General features: G+C 45.9%; 1 protein-coding gene across 14 annotated transcripts in view; it reads left to right on the forward strand.

Moving 5' to 3' along the window:
* Window positions 1-20828, forward strand: part of LOC118396031 (disks large homolog 1-like) — a 356822-nt gene that overhangs the window by 299556 nt on the left and 36438 nt on the right. For 12 of the 14 annotated variants that reach the window (XR_008065634.1, XR_008065635.1, XR_008065654.1 and 9 more), the window contains exon 16: window positions 9695-9854. Coding sequence is in view for 2 of the 14 variants with exons in the window: in XM_052464722.1 (XP_052320682.1) it covers window positions 9746-9854 (109 nt within the window). In the remaining 12 variants the exon portion in view is untranslated. The remainder of the gene's footprint in view (window positions 1-9694; window positions 9855-20828) is intronic. The other 2 variants (XM_052464722.1, XM_052464729.1) reach the window with 1 other exon arrangement.

Raw genomic sequence — 20828 nt, forward strand, 5'->3', positions numbered from 1 at the left:
CAACAGTGTTCTTCAGTAGAGTGATCAGGGAACAACACATTCAACAGAAAATACCTTCATTTTCATCAGTGCAACGCTATCTGGCTGGCAGCCGCACACGTCAATGAGCTTACAATGAAAAGGCAAGGTATTTTTGCAAGAACGATGCATGCTCATCATATTTCTGATGTTTATTATAGAAAGAATTTAGCCAGCTACATTTTCCTAATGTTTTGCTTTAAAAAGTTCATCTTGAATTTTACCGGAGAAAAGGCTACCCTGAGAACAGCAGCAGAGAAACGTCGGTACACATCAGTCAGAGAGCGCTGTCTGCTGATAGACCATTAGTGAATTCTCATCCCAGTGGAGAAGTGCAACTGAAGCACAAAATGAGTCTAATGCCGAGCAGAAATTACAATAAGAACCATTTTAGATCTGTGTTTACGAAACACAGCAATCGATTTTATCTTATTTTCCTTCGTTAAAAAAAATGGAATTCTGCGGTCAGCCCAACCCCTATGTGGTTGAATTAATAAGGTATAAGGGCATCGTATTGTGTCATCTTTCTGCCGTGTTGAAGTCAAAGCCCTTTGGATTAGTTTTTTGTGTAGCTGCCATTGCTATCTTGATTTCCTTTGTGTTTTTTCTCCTCTTCGTTCTCAGCCTGTCTGCTCCTCCCCCCTCTTCTCCGAGCACAGCAGGCAGGCCTGTTGCCTTAGCGACTCCAGACTCCACACAGACACAGCGTGTATACATGCTGCTTCAGACCCACTACTGTTCTTCCTCTAGACAAGCATGCGTCAATACTTTGTTCATTTTCACAATGTCTCTCGTTAACATTCGCTTGTAAATGTCCAAAGTCACCAAAAATGACATTTCGGTAGCTCTTACCTACACATGTATAACATTATGAGCTGGATTTCCTGTCTTTGCGCTTGTTAGCATATTTAGCTAGTAGCCTCCATGGAAATTCGCTATTAATTGTGCTAATTCCAGGGCCAGCGTGGGGCCTGTGTACCTGGGCCAGCGTGGGGCCTGTGTACCGAGAACAGCATGGGGCCAGTGTACCGGGGCCAGTGTACCGGGGCCAGTGTCCGGGGCCAGCGTGGGGTCAGTGTACTGGGGCCATTATCCAGGGCAGGGGACCCAGATCCAAACTGGGGCAGGAGCATACAGGCCAGAGCTAGGCTGCAGACCAACCATTACCCTTGTACATAATTTGCCATTGTGTGTGTGTCATTGACTTGGTTCAGCGTGAGTGGTCTTCTCTGCGTGTATGGGCTGGGGGGAAAGTATTGTGTAATAATAATATAGAGGCCTTGGCAGTAGTGGTGTGTACTAGGCAGTAGTGGTGTGTACTAGGCTGTAGTGGTGTGTACTAGGCTGTAGTGGTGTGTACTAGGCTGTAGTGGTGTGTACTAGGCTGTAGTGGTGTGTACTAGGCTGTAGTGGTGTGTACTAGGCTGTAGTGGTGTGTACTAGGCAGTAGTGGTGTGTACTAGGCTGTAGTGGTGTGTACTAGGCAGTAGTGGTGTGTGTGTGTGTGTGTGTGTGTGTGTGTGTGTGTGTGTGTGTGTGTGTGTGTGTGTGTGTGTGTGTGTGTGTGTGTGTGTGTGTGTGTGTGTGTGTGTGTGTGTGTGTGTGTGTGTGTGTGTGTGTACTAGAGAGGGGAGGGGTGGGTGGGGGAGGAGAGGGGGAGGGGGAGGGAGGGAGAGAGGGAGAGGAGGTGGGAGGGGAGAGGGGGAGGTGGGAGAGGTGAGGTGGGAGAGGAGAGAGGTGGGAGGAGGAGGGAGAGAGGTGGGAGGAGGTGGGAGTGGTGGGAGAGAGAGAGAGAGGAGGTGGGAGAGAGAGGAGGAGAGAGGTGGGAGAGGAGAGAGGAGGTGGGAGAGGAGAGAGGTGGGAGAGGAGAGAGGTGGGAGAGGAGAGAGAGAGAGGTAGAGAGAGAGAGGAGGTGGGAGAGGAGAGAGAGAGAGGAGGTGGGAGAGGAGAGAGAGAGAGGAGAGAGAGAGGAGGTGGGAGAGGAGGTGGGAGAGGAGAGCGAGTGCTTTAGCATCTGTGTTTCTGTTTCTCGTTGAGGCAAGCTGGAGGAGAGACAGATCGTAGTATCTCTACATACACACACACACACACACACACACACACACACACACACACACACACACACACACACACACACACACACACACACACACACACACACAGAGGAGCCAATGTGGAGCAGACGCTAGAGAGAGCTCGTCATCACTACCACACACACACCATCACCGACACACACTGAGAGCGGAGACCAGGCTCTAACTCAGAGAGAAGCACCTTTCACCAGGCAGAAGCTACCCCTCAGCAGAGCACTTTGTAAGTACAGCATGTTGGTATAGCTTTGTCTTTCAGAGATAAAACTGTGTGGGGTGTGTGTGCTGGTACTCCGGTATGATTAGGTTACTCAGCCTTAATTACATTCCGTGTACAGTAATGGCTCGGGGATGGGTGGTAGGACACGGCAGGCACAGGCAGCAAAGTGCTCTGCTCAGCTCCTTTCCGCTTCCTGCTGCTACCTCTATCTGACAACAGAGTAGACGTGCTGCTACCTCTATCTGACAACAGAGTAGACATGCTGCTACCTCTATCTGACAACAGAGTAGACATGCTGCTACCTCTATCTGACAACAGAGTAGACATGCTGCTACCTCTATCTGACAACAGAGTAGACGTGCTGCTACCTCTATCTGACAACAGAGTAGACATGCTGCTACCTCTATCTGACAACAGAGTAGACATGCTGCTACCTCTATCTGACAACAGAGTAGACGTGCTGCTACCTCTATCTGACAACAGAGTAGACATGCTGCTACCTCTATCTGACAACAGAGTAGACATGCTGCTACCTCTATCTGACAACAGAGTGCTACCTCTATCTGACAACAGAGTAGACATGCTGCTACCTCTATCTGACAACAGAGTAGACGTGCTGCTACCTCTATCTGACAACAGAGTAGACATGCTGCTACCTCTATCTGACAACAGAGTAGACATGCTGCTACCTCTATCTGACAACAGAGTAGACATGCTGCTACCTCTATCTGACAACAGAGTAGACATGCTGCTACCTCTATCTGACAACAGAGTAGACATGCTGCTACCTCTATCTGACAACAGAGTAGACATGCTGCTACCTCTATCTCACAACAGAGTAGACATGCTGCTACCTCTATCTCACAACAGAGTAGACATGCTGCTACCTCTATCTGACAACAGAGTAGACATGCTTCAGCACACAGCGGTTTTCTATTTAGAAAAAATGCTTATTTAAGGCTTGTCAGGAATTGATCCCGAATGTTCTCTGTTCTGGTGTTTCCCTGTGTGTGTTGTTTCAGATGCTGAATTTAGCCCCAGAGGGTTTTACGGGGGATTGTATTCGCCTCAGTTTAACTTTTTAATATAACTGCTTGGTTCCCCATGGTGGGTGGGTGGACGCTGGGGGCCTTTTCTATCATCTAGGAGGTACTGTATTTTGGAGTGTTTTTCTGCCTCTGTATTTTGATGATGTTGTAGCTGTTGGTGTTGTTGTTGTTGGTGTTGTTGTAGCTGTTGGTGTTGTTGTAGCTGTTGGTGGTGTTGGTGTTGTTGTTGTTGGTGTTGTTGGTGGTGTGGTGTGTTGGTGTTGTTGTAGTTGTTGGTGTTGGTGTAGTTGTTGGTGTTGTTGTAGGTGTTGTTGCTTGTTGGTGGTGTTGTTGTTGTGTTGTTGTAGCTGTTGGTGTTGTTGTTGGTGGTGTTGTTGTTGTAGTTGTTGGTGTTGTTGTAGTTGTTGTAGCTGTTGTGTTGTAGCTGTTGGTGTTGGTGTTGTTGTAGTTGTTGGTGTTGTAGCTGTTGGTGTTGTGTTGGTGTTGGTGGTGTTGTTGTAGCTGTTGGTGGTGTTGTTGTTGTAGCTGTTGGTTGTTGTTGGTGTTGTTGTTGTGTTGTGGTGGTGTTGTTGTAGCTGTTGGTGTGTTGTTGTTGGTGTTGTTGTAGCTGTTGTTGTAGCTGTTGGTGTTGTTGTAGCTGTTGGTGGTGTTGTAGCTGTTGGTGTTGTTGTTGTAGCTGTTGGTGTTGTTGTTGTTGGTGTTGGTGTTGTTGTTGGTGTTGTTGTAGTTGTTGGTTGGTGTTGTTGTAGTTGTTGGTGGTGGTGTTGTTGGTGGTGTTGTAGCTGTTGGTGGTGGTGTTGTTGTTGTTGGTGGTGGTGTTGTAGCTGTTGGTGTTGGTGTTGTTGTAGCTGTTGGTGTTGCTGTTGGTGTTGTTGTTGTTGATGTGTTGGTGTGCTGTTGGTGGTGTTGTAGCTGTTGGTGGTTGTTGTAGCTGTTGGTGTTGTTGTAGCTGTTGGTGTTGGTGTTGTAGCTGTTGGTGTTGGTGTTGTAGCTGTGGTGTTGTAGCTGTTGGTGTTGTTGTAGCTGTTGGTGTGTGTAGCTGTTGGTGTGGTGTTGTAGCTGTTGGTGTTGCTGTAGCTTATTGCTGTAGCTGTTGGTGTTGTTGTAGCTGTTGGTGTTGTTGTTGTAGCTGTTGGTGTTGGTGTTGTTGTAGCTGTTGGTGTTGTTGTTGGTGGTGTTGTAGCTGTTGGTGGTGTTGTTGTAGCTGTTGGTGTTGTTTGGTGGTGGTGTTGTAGCTGTTGGTGGTGTGTTGTAGCTGTTGGTGGTGTTGTTGTAGCTGTTGGTGTTGTTGTTGTAGCTGTTGGTGTTGTTGTTGTTGTTGTTGGTGTTGGTGTTGTTGTTGCTGTTGGTGTTGTTGTTGTTGTAGCTGTTGGTGTTGTTGTAGCTGTTGGTGGTGTTGTAGCTGTTGGTGGTGTTGTAGCTGTTGGTGGTGTTGTAGCTGTTGGTGGTGTTGTAGCTGTTGGTGGTGTTGTTGTAGCTGTTGGTGTTGTTGTAGCTGTTGGTGTTGTTGTAGCTGTTGTTGGTGTTGTTGTAGCTGTTGGTGTTGCTGTTGTTGTAGCTGTTGGTGTAGCTGTTGGTGTTGTTGTAGCTGTTGGTGTTGGTGTTGTAGCTGTTGGTGTTGTTGTTGCTGTTGTAGCTGTTGGTGTTGTTGCTGTAGCTGTTGGTGTTGCTGTTGTAGCTGTTGGTGTTGTTGTTGCTGTGTGTAGCTGTTGCTGTAGCTGTTGGTGTTGCTGTTGGTGTTGTAGCTGTTGGTGTTGTAGCTGTTGGTGTTGGTGTTGTTGCTGCTTGGTGTGTTGGTGTTGCTGTTGGTGGTGTTGTTGGTGGTGTTGTTGTTGCTGTTGGTGGTGTTGTTGTTGCTGTTGGTGTTGTTGCTGTTGTATGTTGTTGTTGTTGGTGGTGTTGTTGTTGCTGTTATGGTGTTGTTGTTGCTGTTGGTGGTGTTGTTGCTGTTGGTGGTGTTGCTGTTGGTGTTGTTGTTGTTGGTGTTGCTGTTGGTGGTGTTGTTGGTGTTGCTGTTGGTGGTGTTGTGTTGTTGTTGTTGCTGTTGGTGTTGTTACTCTGTGTATTATGGTGTTGTTGTTGCTGTTGGTGTTGTGTGTGTTATTGTGTTGTTGTTGGTGTTGCTGTTGGTGTTGTTACTCTGTGTATTATGTTGTTGTTGCTGTTGGTGTTGTTACTCTGTGTATTATGGTGTTGTTGTAGCTGTTGGTGGTGTTGTTGGTGGTGTTGTTGTTGGTGTTGTTGTTGGTGTTGGTGTTGTTGTTGCTGTTGGTGTTGTTGTTGCTGTTGGTGTTGTTACTCTGTGCATTATGGTTTGTTCCTTTGTGATGTCACCATCACACCCCTATACTACAGCCTAGTAAATTAGAATTTGTTCTTCACTGACTTGCCTAGTTAAATAACTAATAATTATGTATAGATCACTTACAGTAAATATTATAGAATATATGCCATTTAGCAGTCACTTTTATCCTAAGTGACTTACAGTCATGCGTGTAATACATTTTACATCCGCGTGGTCCCGGGAATCGAACCCACTATCATACTGATGCCAGCACTGTGCTCTACCAACTGAGATAGAGGACTCAGCCAGGCTTCGTCAAGGTCACCTCATTCAGCCTCAATCTCTCCTCTTCCCTGCTAAAGCCAACGGATTGGAAAAGTGACATGAGCATTGCTACACTATCTAGAACCAAATAGGGTTCTTTGGCTGTCCCCACAGCAACCCTTTTGGTTCCAGTTAGAACCCGTTTGGGTTCCATGTAGAACCCTTTCCACAGAGTGTTCTACGTGGAACCCAGCCGCAGAACCCTTTTGGAACCCTTTTTTCCAAGAGTGTACAAAATAGGCTAAAACATTTGAATTATTCAACCAGTTTTACTGTGTCTTCTGATTGGAGCCATTATAAGCCACCCAGGGTTGAAGCAGGGCTTCTATAAGGCCTACATGAACTGGAGGCAGAATGATGCTTGTCGTCGTCTGTAATAGATGTGTAATTCATTGGCTCAGAGCGTTACACTAGTTCTACCAAGCCCTAGATCAGTGTATAACTCTTTGCTAGACATGTCTGCGTGGTTATAACTGTTTTCAAATCAGTTTTAACTGTCGTGAAAGCTACTGGTAAGTTCTCCTCTCATCTTCTCAGAGGAGATGGAGATGATTTGGCCAGATGTTGCAGCCGGAGAGAGTAATCAGGTGGACTCAGGTGGACTCTCTCTCTACATCCCCTCTCTCTCTCTCTCTCTCTCTCTACATCCCCCTCTCTCTATATATGTCTCTCTCTCTCTCTCATCCTCTCTCCTCTCTCTCTCTCTCTCTCCCCTCTCTCATCCCCTCTCTCTCTCTCTACATCCCTCTCCCCTCTCTACATCCCCCTCCCTCTCTCTCTCTACATCCCCTCTCTCTCTCTACATCCCCCTCCCTCTCTCTCTACATCCCCCCCCTCCTCTCTCTCTCTCTCTCATCCCCTCCCTCTCTCTCTACATCCCTCTCTCTCTCTCTCTCTCTCTCTCTCTACATCCCCCTCTCTCTCTACATCCCTCTCTCTCTACATCCCCTCCCTCTCTATATATATCCCTCTCTCTCTCTCTCTCTCTCTCTACATCCCCCTCTCTCTCTCTCATCTCTCTCTCTCTCATCCCCTCTCTCTACATCCCTCTCTCTCTCTCTCTACATCCCCTCCTCTCTATATATATCCCTCTCTCTCTCTCTCTCTACATCCCTCTCTCTCTCTACATCCCCTCCCTCTCTCTCTACATCCCTCTCTCTCTCTACATCTCTCTCTCTCTACATCCCCTCCCTCTCTCTCTATATATCCCTCTCTCTCTATATATATATCCCTCTCTCTCTCTATATATATATATATATATCTCACTCTCCCTCTCTCTCTCTCTCTACATCCCCTCCCTCTCTCTCTCTCTACATCCCCTCCCTCTCTCTCTCTATCTCCCTCTCTCTCTCTATATCTCTCTCTCTCTCTATATATATATATATATCCCCTCTCTCTCTCTCTACATCCCCTCCCTCTCTCTCTCTCTACATCCCTCTATCTCTCTCTACATCCCCTCCCTCTATCTCTCTCTCTGGTCACATCCCTCTCTCTCTCTACATCCCTCCCTCTCTCTCTCTCCCATCCCTCTCTCCCCCTCTCTCTCTACATCCCTCTCTCTCTCTCTACATCTCCTCTCTCTCTACATCCCTCTCTCTCTCTCTCTCTCTCTACATCCCCTCTCTCTCTCTCTACATCTCTCTCTCCTCCCTCTCTCTCTCTCCATCTCTCTCTCTCTACATCTCTCTCTCTCCATCTCTCTCTCTCTACATCTCCCTCTCTCTCTACATCTCTCTCTCTCTACATCTCTCTCTCTACATCTCTCTCTCTCTCTACATCCCTCTCTCTCTCTACATCCCTCTCTCTCTACATTCCTCTCTCTCTCTACATCTTCTTCTCTCTCTACATCCATCTCTCTCTACATCCCCCTCCCTCTCTCTTACATCCCCTCTCTCTCTACCTCGCGCTCTCTCTCTCGCTCTCTCTCTCGCTCTCTACATCTCTCTCTCTCTTGTGTTGCCGTCCTGCGGGTCTGTTGCCTTCCTCGTAATTTGGTCTCATTGTGTTGCCGTCCTGCGGGTCTTTTTGCTTCCTCGTAATTTGGTCTCATTGTGTTGCCGTCCTGCGGGTCTTTTTGCTTCCTCGTAATTTGGTCTCATTGTGTTGCCGTCCTGCGGGTCTGTTTGCTTCCTCGTAATTTGGTCTCATTGTGTTGCCGTCCTGCGGGTCTGTTTGCTTCCTCGTAATTTGGTCTCATTGTGTTGCCGTCCTGCGGGTCTGTTTGCTTCCTCGTAATTTGGTCTCATTGTGTTGCCGTCCTGCGGGTCTGTTTGCTTCCTCATAATTTGGTCTGATTGTGTTGCCGTCCTGCGGGTCTTTTTGTGTTTGAACACAGCCAGCTGGCTGTTCATCTCTCTGTAGGTGAGGTTCTTTGTGATGGAAACATGTGAGCATCACTTCCTTTTAGGTGGTTGTAGAATTGAACAAGTCTTACCTGGATGTTGAATAGTCCTATTTCTGCTCTGCATGCTTTGCTTGGGGTTTTTGCGTTGTAAACAATGAATATTTTTGCAGAATCCTGCAATTGGGTGTTTGTCACATTTTGTACATTCTTGGTAGGTGAGTGGGACACAAGACCTTCACAACCGTAGAGGGCAATGGGTTCTATAACTGATTGGAGTATTTTTAGCCAGATCCTAATTGGGATGTTGAGTTTTATGGTCCATTTGATGGCCATAGAAGTGTTCACAGCCTTGTGGAATGTACCCGTGGTGTTGGTGTTCAGGCCGAGGTCGGTGTAATTATTTGTGTGCTCTAGGGCAACAGTGTAGAATTTGTATTTGTCTCAGTCTCTCTCCCACTCCCTCTACGTCAGAGTACAATAGTTAAATCTCTCTCTGTTGTCATGTGTTCATCGCCAGAAAACAATCAAATCTGCTGTATACCCAAAACAGTCCCATCTTTCCTCTGCAGAACAGAGTGGAATCAGTCTTTGAAGACAGATCCTCTCTCATTGTCCTTCTGAGGATTTTCTCTTTTTCTTCAGACTACTGTCACTTTTCTCTTTTTTCATTCAGTTATAATTTCCTTCTCCCCCCCCCCCCCTGTTTTCCAGAGTACAGTCGGTTTGAAGCCAAAATCCTTTCCCCCCCCCCCCCCCTGTTTTCCAGAGTACAGTCGGTTTGAAGCCAAAATCCCCCCCCTCTCCTGTTTTCCAGAGTACAGTCGGTTTAAAGCCAAAATCCCCCCCTGTTTTCCAGAGTACAGTCGGTTTGAAGCCAAAATCCCCCCTCCTGTTTTCCAGAGTACAGTCGATTTGAAGCCAAAATCCCCCCTCCTGTTTTCCAGAGTACAGTCGATTTGAAGCCAAAATCCCCCTCCCCCTGTTTTCCAGAGTACAGTCGGTTTGAAGCCAAAATCCCCCCTGTTTTCCAGAGTACAGTCGATTTGAAGCCAAAATCCTCCCCCCTGTTTTCCAGAGTACAGTCGGTTTGAAGCCAAAATCCTCTCCCCTCCTGTTTTCCAGAGTACAGTCGGTTTGAAGCCAAAATCCTTTCCCCCCTCCTGTTTTCCAGAGTACAATCGGTTTGAAGCCAAAATCCTTTCCCCCTCCTGTTTTCCAGAGTACAGTCGGTTTGAAGCCAAAATCCTTTCCCCCCCTCCTGTTTTCCAGAGTACAGTCGGTTTGAAGCCAAAATCCTTCCCCCCCCCTGTTTTCCAGAGTACAGTCGGTTTGAAGCCAAAATCCTTTCCCCCTCCTGTTTTCCAGAGTACAGTCGGTTTGAAGCCAAAATCCTTTCCCCCCCCTCCTGTTTTCCAGAGTACAGTCGGTTTGAAGCCAAGATCCATGATCTACGTGAGCAGATGATGAACAGCAGTATCAGCAGTGGCTCTCTGCGGACCAGCCAGAAGAGAACTCTCTATGTCAGGTAATGATTACTCAATTAACCCCTTCATAACCTATGTCATGTACCTGATAAACCCGTGTGATCCTAACCCTTATGATAATGTCTACGGCTTCATCTTCTATCGTCTACACTGTTGTGAAGGAAGTGGACGGGTGATTGCAGCTGTCTCCCTGATAGGCACGCAGCAGATTGCTTTCACCTACAGAGACCATATATACTAGTGTACAGTATATGATCATGTCTATGTGATTATATTAGTATTATTATGATATATACTAGTGTACAGTATATGATCATGTCTATGTGATTATATTAGTATTATTATGATATATACTAGTGTACAGTATATGATCATGTCTATGTGATTATATTAGTATTATTATGATATATACTAGTGTACAGTATATGATCATGTCTGTGATTATATTAGTATTATTATGATATATACTAGTGCACAGTATATGATAATGTCTATGTGATTATATTAGTATTATTATGATATATACTAGTGTACAGTATATGATAATGTCTGTGATTATATTAGTATTATTATGATATATACTAGTGTACAGTATATGATCATGTCTATGTGATTATATTAGTATTATTATGATATATACTAGTGCACAGTATATGATCATGTCTATGTGATTATATTAGTATTATTATGATATATACTAGTGTACAGTATACTAGCCCTGTATCCCGTTACCTGGAGACTGTTGTCTTTTACTGCCTGGGTACTTTCATAACCTTTACCTTCGTTATGCTATCGATGCTACCATGACTGTGGCATTCTGTCTGAGGAGAATCGAAAAGGGAAAACTTTATTGCCCACGTCGACATTGACAATATTCAACCCATCCCCTCACACTGTAACACTGTTTCCCCTGACATAACCCCTCACACTAGACTACTGACATAACCCCTCACACTAGACTACTGTCATAACCCCTCACACTGGACTACTGTCATAACCCCTCACACTGGACTACTGTCATAACCCCTCACACTGGACTACTGTCATAACCCCTCACACTGGACTACTGTCATAACCCCTCACACTGGACTACTGTCATAACCCCTCACACTAGACTACTGTCATAACCCCTCACACTGGACTACTGTCATAACCCCTCACACTGGACTACTGTCATAACCCCTCACACTGGACTACTGACATAACCCCTCACACTAGACTACTGTCATAACCCCTCACACTGGACTACTGTCATAACCCCTCACACTGGACTACTGTCATAACCCCTCACACTGGACTACTGTCATAACCCCTCACACTAGACTACTGACATAACCCCTCACACTGGACTACTGTCATAACCCCTCACACTGGACTACTGTCATAACCCCTCACACTGGACTACTGTCATAACCCCTCACACTAGACTACTGTCATAACCCCTCACACTGGACTACTGTCATAACCCCTCACACTGGACTACTGTCATAACCCCTCACACTGGACTACTGTCATAACCCCTCACACTGGAATACTGTCATAACCCCTCACACTAGACTACTGTCATAACCCCTCACACTAGACTACTGTCATAACCCCTCACACTGGACTACTGTCATAACCCCTAGACTACTGACATAACCCCTCACACTAGACTACTGTCATAACCCCTCACACTAGACTACTGTCATAACCCCTCACACTGGACTACTGACATAACCCTCACACTAGACTACTGCCATAACCCCTCACACTAGACTACTGTCATAACCCCTCACACTGGAATACTGTCATAACCCCTCACACTAGACTACTGTCATAACCCCTCACACTGGACTACTGACATAACCCCTCACACTAGACTACTGTCATAACCCCTCACACTAGACTACTGACATAACCCCTCACACTAGACTACTGACATAACCCCTCACACTAGACTACTGTCACAACCCCTCACACTAGACTACTGTCATAACCCCTCACACTAGACTACTGTCATGTCACACTAGACTACTGTCATAACCCCTCACACTAGACTACTGCCATAACCCCTCACACTAGACTACTGCCATAACCCTCACACTAGACTACTGTCATAACCCCTCACACTGGACTACTGACATAACCCCTCACACTAGACTACTGTCATAACCCCTCACACTGGACTACTGTTATAACCCCTCACACTAGACTACTGTCATAACCCCTCACACTGGACTACTGTTATAACCCCTCACACTAGACTACTGCCATAACCCCTCACACTAGACTACTGTCATAACCCTCACACTGGACTACTGACATTACCCCTCACACTAGACTACTGCCATAACCCTCACACTAGACTACTGACATAACCCCTCACACTAGACTACTGCCATAACCCCTCACACTAGACTACTGTCACACCCCTCACACTAGACTACTGTCATAACCCCCTCACACTAGACTACTGTCATAACCCCTCACACTAGACTACTGTCATAACCCCTCACACTAGACTACTGCCATAACCCCACACTAGACTACTGCCATAACCCCTCACACTAGACTACTGTCATAACCCCTCACACTGGACTACTGACATAACCCCTCACACTAGACTACTGTCATAACCCCTCACACTGGACTACTGTCATAACCCCTCACACTGGACTACTGACATAACCCCCTCACACTAGACTACTGCCATAACCCCTCACACTAGACTACTGCCATAACCCCTCACACTAGACTACTGTCATAACCCCTCACACTGGAATACTGTCATAACCCCTCACACTAGACTACTGTCACAACCCCTCACACTAGACTACTGTCATAACCCTCACACTAGACTACTGTCATAACCCCTAGACTACTGACATAACCCCTCACACTAGACTACTGTCATAACCCCTCACACTAGACTACTGTCATAACCCCTCACACTAGACTACTGACATAACCCCTCACACTAGACTACTGTCATAACCCCTAGACTACTGACATAACCCCTCACACTGGACTACTGTCATAACCCCTCACACTAGACTACTGTCATAACCCCTAGACTACTGACATAACCCCTCACACTGGACTACTGTCATAACCCCTCACACTGGACTACTGTCATAACCCCTCACACTAGACTACTGTCATAACCCCTAGACTACTGACATAACCCCTCACACTGGACTACTGTCATAACCCCTCACACTAGACTACTGTCATAACCCCTCACACTAGACTACTGTCATAACCCCTAGACTACTGACATAACCCCTCACACTAGACTACTGTCATAACCCCTCACACTAGACTACTGTCATAACCCCTCACACTAGACTACTGTCATAACCCCTCACACTAGACTACTGTCATAACCCCTCACACTGGACTACTGTCACAACCCCTCACACTAGACTACTGATATAACCCCTCACACTAGACTACTGATATAACCCCTCACACTAGACTACTGTCATAACCCCTCACACTAGACTACTGTCATAACCCCTCACACTAGACTACTGTCATAACCCCTCACACTAGACTACTGACATAACCCCTCACACTAGACTACTGTCATAACCCCTCACACTGGACTACTGTCATAACCCCTCACACTGGACTACTGTCATAACCCCTCACACTAGACTACTGTCATAACCCCTCACACTAGACTACTGTCATAACCCCTCACACTAGACTACTGTCATAACCCCTCACACTAGACTACTGACATAACCCCTCACACTAGACTACTGTCATAACCCCTAGACTACTGACATAACCCCTCACACTAGACTACTGTCATAACCCCTCACACTAGACTACTGACATAACCCTTCACACTAGACTACTGTCATAACCCCTCACACTAGACTACTGTCATAACCCCTCACACTGGACTACTGTCATAACCCCTCACACTGGACTACTGACATAACCCCTCACACTAGACTACTGTCATAACCCCTCACGCTAGACTACTGACATAACCCCTCACGCTAGACTACTGACATAACCCCTCACACTAGACTACTGACATAACCCCTCACACTGGACTACTGTCATAACCCCTCACACTAGACTACTGTCATAACCCCTCACACTAGACTACTGTCATAACCCCTCACACTAGACTACTGTCATAACCCCTCACACTAGACTACTGTCATAACCCCTCACACTGGACTACTGTCATAACCCCTCACACTAGACTACTGTCATAACCCCTCACACTAGACTACTGTCATAACCCCTCACACTAGACTACTGACATAACCCCTCACACTGGACTACTGTCATAACCCCTCACACTAGACTACTGTCATAACCCCTCACACTGGACTACTGTCATAACCCCTCACACTAGACTACTGTCATAACCCCTAGACTACTGTTATAACCCCTCACACTAGACTACTGATATAACCCCTCACACTGGACTACTGTTATAACCCCTCACACTGGACTACTGTCATAACCCCTCACACTAGACTACTGTCATAACCCCTCACACTGGACTACTGTCATAACCCCTCACACTAGACTACTGTCACAACCCCTCACACTAGACTACTGTCATAACCCCTCACACTAGACTACTGTCATAACCCCTAGACTACTGACATAACCCCTCACACTAGACTACTGTCATAACCCCTAGACTACTGTCATAACCCCTCACACTAGACTACTGTCATAACCCCTAGACTACTGTCATAACCCCTCACACTAGACTACTGTCATAACCCCTCACACTAGACTACTGTCATAACCCCTCACACTAGACTACTGTCATAACCCCTAGACTACTGACATAACCCCTCACACTAGACTACTGTCATAACCCCTCACACTAGACTACTGTCATAACCCCTCACACTAGACTACTGTCATAACCCCTCACACTAGACTACTGTCATAACCCCTCACACTAGACTACTGTCATAACCCCTCACACTAGACTACTGTCATAACCCCTCACACTAGACTACTGTCATAACCCCTCACACTAGACTACTGTCATAACCCCTAGACTACTGACATAACCCCTAGACTACTGACATAACCCCTCACACTAGACTACTGTCATAACCCTCACACTAGACTACTGTCATAACCCCTCACACTAGACTACTGTCATAACCCCTCACACTGGACTACTGTCATAACCCCTCACACTAGACTACTGTCATAACCCCTCACACTAGACTACTGACATAACCCCTCACACTAGACTACTGTCATAACCCCTCACACTAGACTACTGTCATAACCCCTCACACTAGACTACTGTCATAACCCCTCACACTAGACTACTGACATAACCCCTCACACTAGACTACTGACATAACCCCTCACACTGGACTACTGTCATAACCCCTCACACTAGACTACTGTCATAACCCCTCACACTAGACTACTGTCATAACCCCTCACACTGACTACTGATATAACCCCTCACACTAGACTACTGTCATAACCCCTCACACTGGACTACTGTCATAACCCCTCACACTAGACTACTGTCATAACCCCTCACACTAGACTACTGTCACAACCCCTCACACTAGACTACTGACATAACCCCTCACACTGGACTACTGTCATTACCCTCACACTAGACTACTGTCATAACCCCTCACACTGGACTACTGTCATAACCCCTCACACTAGACTACTGTCATAACCCCTCACACTAGACTACTGTTATAACCCCTCACACTAGACTACTGACATAACCCCTCACACTGGACTACTGTCATAACCCCTCACACTAGACTACTGACATAACCCCTCACACTAGACTACTGTCATAACCCCTCACACTGGACTACTGTTATAACCCCTCACACTAGACTACTGACAACTCCTCACACTAGACTACTGTCATAACCCCTCACACTAGACTACTGTCATAACCCCTAGACTACTGACATAACCCCTCACACTAGACTACTGTCATAACCCCTCACACTAGACTACTGTCATAACCCCTCACACTAGACTACTGTCATAACCCCTCACACTAGACTACTGTCATAACCCCTCACACTAGACTACTGTCATAACCCCTCACACTAGACTACTGTCATAACCCCTCACACTAGACTACTGTCATAACCCCTAGACTACTGTTATAACCCCTCACACTAGACTACTGTCATAACCCCTCACACTAGACTACTGTCATAACCCCTCACACTAGACTACTGTCATAACCCCTCACACTAGACTACTGTCATAACCCCTCACACTAAACTACTGTCATAACCCCTCACACTAGACTACTGTCACAACCCTCACACTAGACTACTGACATAACCCCTCACACTGGACTACTGTCATTACCCCTCACACTAGACTACTGTCATAACCCCTCACACTAGACTACTGTCATAACCCCTCACACTAGACTACTGTCATAACCCCTCACACTAGACTACTGTCATAACCCTCACACTAGACTACTGTCATAACCCCTCACACTAGACTACTGTCATAACCCCTCACACTAGACTACTGTCACAACCCCTCACACTAGACTACTGATATAACCCCTCACACTAGACTACTGTTATAACCCCTCACACTAGACTACTGTCATAACCCTCACACTAGACTACTGTCATAACCCCTCACACTAGACTACTGTTATAACCCCTCACACTAGACTACTGTCATAACCCCTCACACTAGACTACTGTCACAACCCTCACACTAGACTACTGATATAACCCCTCACACTAGACTACTGTTATAACCCCTCACACTAGACTACTGTCATAACCCCTCACACTAGACTACTGTCATAACCCTCACACTAGACTACTGTCATAACCCTCACACTAGACTACTGTCATAACCCCTCACACTAGACTACTGTCATAACCCCTCACACTAGACTACTGATATAACCCCTCACACTAGACTACTGTCATAACCCCTCACACTAGACTACTGACATAACCCCTCACACTAGACTACTGACATAACCCCTCACACTAGACTACTGTCATAACCCCTCACACTAGACTACCGTCACAACCCCTCACACTAGACTACTGTCATAACCCCTCACACTAGACTACTGACATAACCCTCACACTAGACTACTGACATAACCCTCACACTAGACTACTGTCATAACCCCTCACACTAGACTACTGACATAACCCCTCACACTAGACTACTGACATAACCCTCACACTAGACTACTGACATAACCCTCACACTAGACTACTGACATAACCCCTCACACTAGACTACTGACATAACCCCTCACACTAGACTACTGTCATAACCCCTCACACTAGACTACTGACATAACCCCTCACACTAGACTACTGACATAACCCTCACACTAGACTACTGACATAACCCCTCACACTAGACTACTGACATAACCCCTCACACTAGACTACTGTCATAACCCCTCACACTAGACTACTGTCATAACCCCTCACACTAGACTACTGACATAACCCCTCACACTAGACTACTGACATAACCCCTCACACTAGACTACTGACATAACCCCTCACACTAGACTACTGACATAACCCCTCACACTAGACTACTGTCATAACCCCTCACACTAGACTACTGGTTACCCCCAGAGTTCACTCTTTAAAGAGGACTGAGTTTTTATTTTTAAAGAGGACTATGTGTGAAAACAAATCAAATCAAATGTATTTATATAGCCCTTCGTACATCAGCTGATATCTCAAAGTGCTGTACAAAACACCCCTAGGCAACACCACAAACACCCACACATACACATATATACATCTTCTCCACCATCTGAAGTGAACAGATCCTCTGCACTGATACATTGACTGATGTTAGAGAAGCCATTGTCCTTTATGTTGACTGGAGCCCTGATATGGCTGGTCTTCCTCCTTTATGATGTTGACATACAACTGATAATAGAGGCTAGTTTGATTTGTCCATTCAGGCCTCATCTGTGTGTGGCCATCTAGGAGGATGTGGAGCAGGCCTCTCCTACAGTATACTGGAGAAGGATGTGGAGCAGGCCTCTCCTACAGTATACTGGAGAAGGATGTAGAGCAGGCCTCTCCTACAGTATACTGGAGAAGGATGTAGAGCAGGCCTCTCCTACAGTATACTGGAGAAGGATGTGGAGCAGGCCTCTCCTACAGTATACTGGAGAAGGATGTGGAGCAGGCCTCTCCTACAGTATACTGGAGAAGGATGTGGAGCAGGCCTCTCCTACAGTATACTGGAGAAGGATGTGGAGCAGGCCTCTCCTGGAGAAGGATGTAGAGCAGTATACTGGAGAAGGATGTAGAGCAGGAGAAGGATGTAGAGCAGGCCTCTCCTACAGTATACTGGAGAAGGATGTGGAGCAGGCCTCTCCTACAGTATACTGGAGAAGGATGTAGAGCAGGCCTCTCCTACAGTATACTGGAGAAGGATGTAGAGCAGGCCTCTCCTACAGTAAATTTAAAAACTACTATCACATTTACGTAAGTATTCAGACCCTTTACTCAGTACTTTATTGAAGCACCTTTGGCAGCGATTACAGATTGATGGACATTTTTTATTTAATCAATTTTAGAATAAGGCTGTAACGTAACAAAATATGATATAAGGGGTCTGAATACTTTCTGAATGCGCTCTGTGGGTGTGTGTGAGTGCAGAGAATCAGACCAGTTCAAGTGTTCAGCAGTCTGATGGCTTGTAGATACCAACAGGCTCAGAGACAGTTTCTATCAGACCTCATGCTCTGATACCATCTGTCTGACGGTAAGGGAGAGAACAGCTCGTGGCTGGGGAGCAGGTGTCCTGGATAGGTGGGGGGCATGGTCCCATGGGCCATCTTCACCACCCGCTGGAGGTCTTTGCGGTCGTGGACGGAGCAATTCCTGTACCAGGCCGTGATGCAATCGGTCAGGACGCTCTCGATGGTGCAGCGGTCGACTCGGTTAGCTTAGGGTTGGAGTGAAAACCTACAGGACGGTAGCTCTCCAGGAACAGGGTTGGACTGAAAACCTACAGGGTGGTAAGCCCTCCAGGAACAGGGTTGGACTGAAAACCTACAGGGTGGTAGCTCTCCAGGAACATGGTTGGACTGAAAACCTACAGGGCGGTAGCTCTCCAGGAACAGGGTTGGAGAGTCCTGATATAGAGGGATATGTGGAGAAGAATGCAGTCCCAGTGGTTTGATTCCCTCTCTCTCTAACAGGATTAGTCTCTCTGCTAGGGGATGTTCAGGAGAATGAAACTCAAACCAGTTCCTAAAACCATCCTTCTTACTTTGCGCTGACACATACTTCCAGCAACAGAAAATATACTGCATTATGGAAATCCAAGCTTTGCAGAATTATTTTATTTTACAGCCCTCTAGAACTGCATGCATAAAATTAGCACTTCATGTCACATAGGGAAGTCATAGCAAACACACAACCAAGGGCTAGTATTCCACTGCTCAAACATCTAGCCTTAGTTGTTATTTTTAATATCATTTTTTATTTAGCTTTTGTTTAACTAGGCAGGCAAGTCTGTTAAGAACTCATTCTTATTTACAATGACAGTCCTAGGAGTAGTGGGTTAACTGCCTTGTTTACACCTTGTCAAGTCGGGGGACTCGATCTAGCAACCTTTCGGTTACTGGCCCAACGCTCTAACCACTAGGCTACCGGCCTCCTCTGTGGGTTTAATTAACAACATCTCCACATTAGAATAACTCAATCAGTGACCTTGGGGGCCAACTCAATCCCAACGTTTTGTAACAATCATTGGGGGCCAACTCAATCCCAACGTTTTGTAACAATCATTGGGGGCCAACTCAATCCCAACGTTTTGTAACAATCATTGGGGGCCAACTCAATCCCAACGTTTTGTAACGTTTTGTAACAATCATTAAATAGTGGGAGACGGCATGACATTTTTTTCAATGTGTATTTAATATAGGCTATCTCAATAAACAATCATTAAAAAGTGATGACATGATGACGGCATTACATTTTTTTCAATGTGTATTTAATATAGGCTATCTCAATAAACAATCATTAAAAAGTGATGACATGATGACGGCATTACATTTTTTTAATGTGAAAAGAGGTGGGGGGCTGTATATGTCCCAGAGGCCTCTACAGAGGAACAATTATTACAGGAGAGTTTGGGTCAGTTTCCTTTAAGGCTTGCCCTCAGGTGTATCTTGTAGCATCTACTTTTCTAGTCTTCCAGCTGTATTGTCGTCCATCTCATTACTGCAGAGGAGAGGCTAGAAAACAGAGAACCACACATTTCAATTAGCTGCTTTTTTACCCTTGCTGTTTTAATGCTCCTGGCTCTGGCAGCTGTACTACAGTCAGATTTAGTCTTCCCTTTAATAGCGTACGTAGAGATGGAAACACAGAGGAAGCCTGACTGGCTCGGTGGATGAGCTCATAGCAGACAGAGACAATTATTTACACTCTTCTGTTTTATTGATCGTTAAAAACACAAACTGAGAAAGGCCTGTAGAATCCTGGAATGGCCCGTTTGATGTTTTTGTAATGATATGGAGTGACATTTACAGCTGGGGCTGTGTGTGTTCCTGTAAGGACCTGTATCAAGATATTTATTTCACTTGGAGTGTTTGTGCTCAGTACTGAACGGGAAGAGGATCCCCACCGCTCAATTAGAGTAAAATATGCTATTCATAAACATTGTTCTTATCAGACTACATTAACATGATGCACCGTGGGTTATTATCAGACTACACTAACATGATGCACCGTGGGTTATTATCAGACTACACTAACATGATGCACCGTGGGTTATTATCAGACTACACTAACATGATGCACCGTGGGTTATTATCAGACTACACTAACATGATGCACCGTGGGTTATTATCAGACTACACTAACATGATGCACCGTGGGTTATTATCAGACTACACTAACATGATGCACCGTGGGTTATTATCAGACTACACTAACATGATGCAACGTGGGTTATTATCAGACTACACTAACATGATGCAACGTGGGTTATTATCAGACTACACT

The sequence above is a fragment of the Oncorhynchus keta genome, chromosome 1 (assembly GCF_023373465.1).
Source record: "Oncorhynchus keta strain PuntledgeMale-10-30-2019 chromosome 1, Oket_V2, whole genome shotgun sequence".
Taxonomy (NCBI): Eukaryota; Metazoa; Chordata; class Actinopteri; order Salmoniformes; family Salmonidae; genus Oncorhynchus; species Oncorhynchus keta.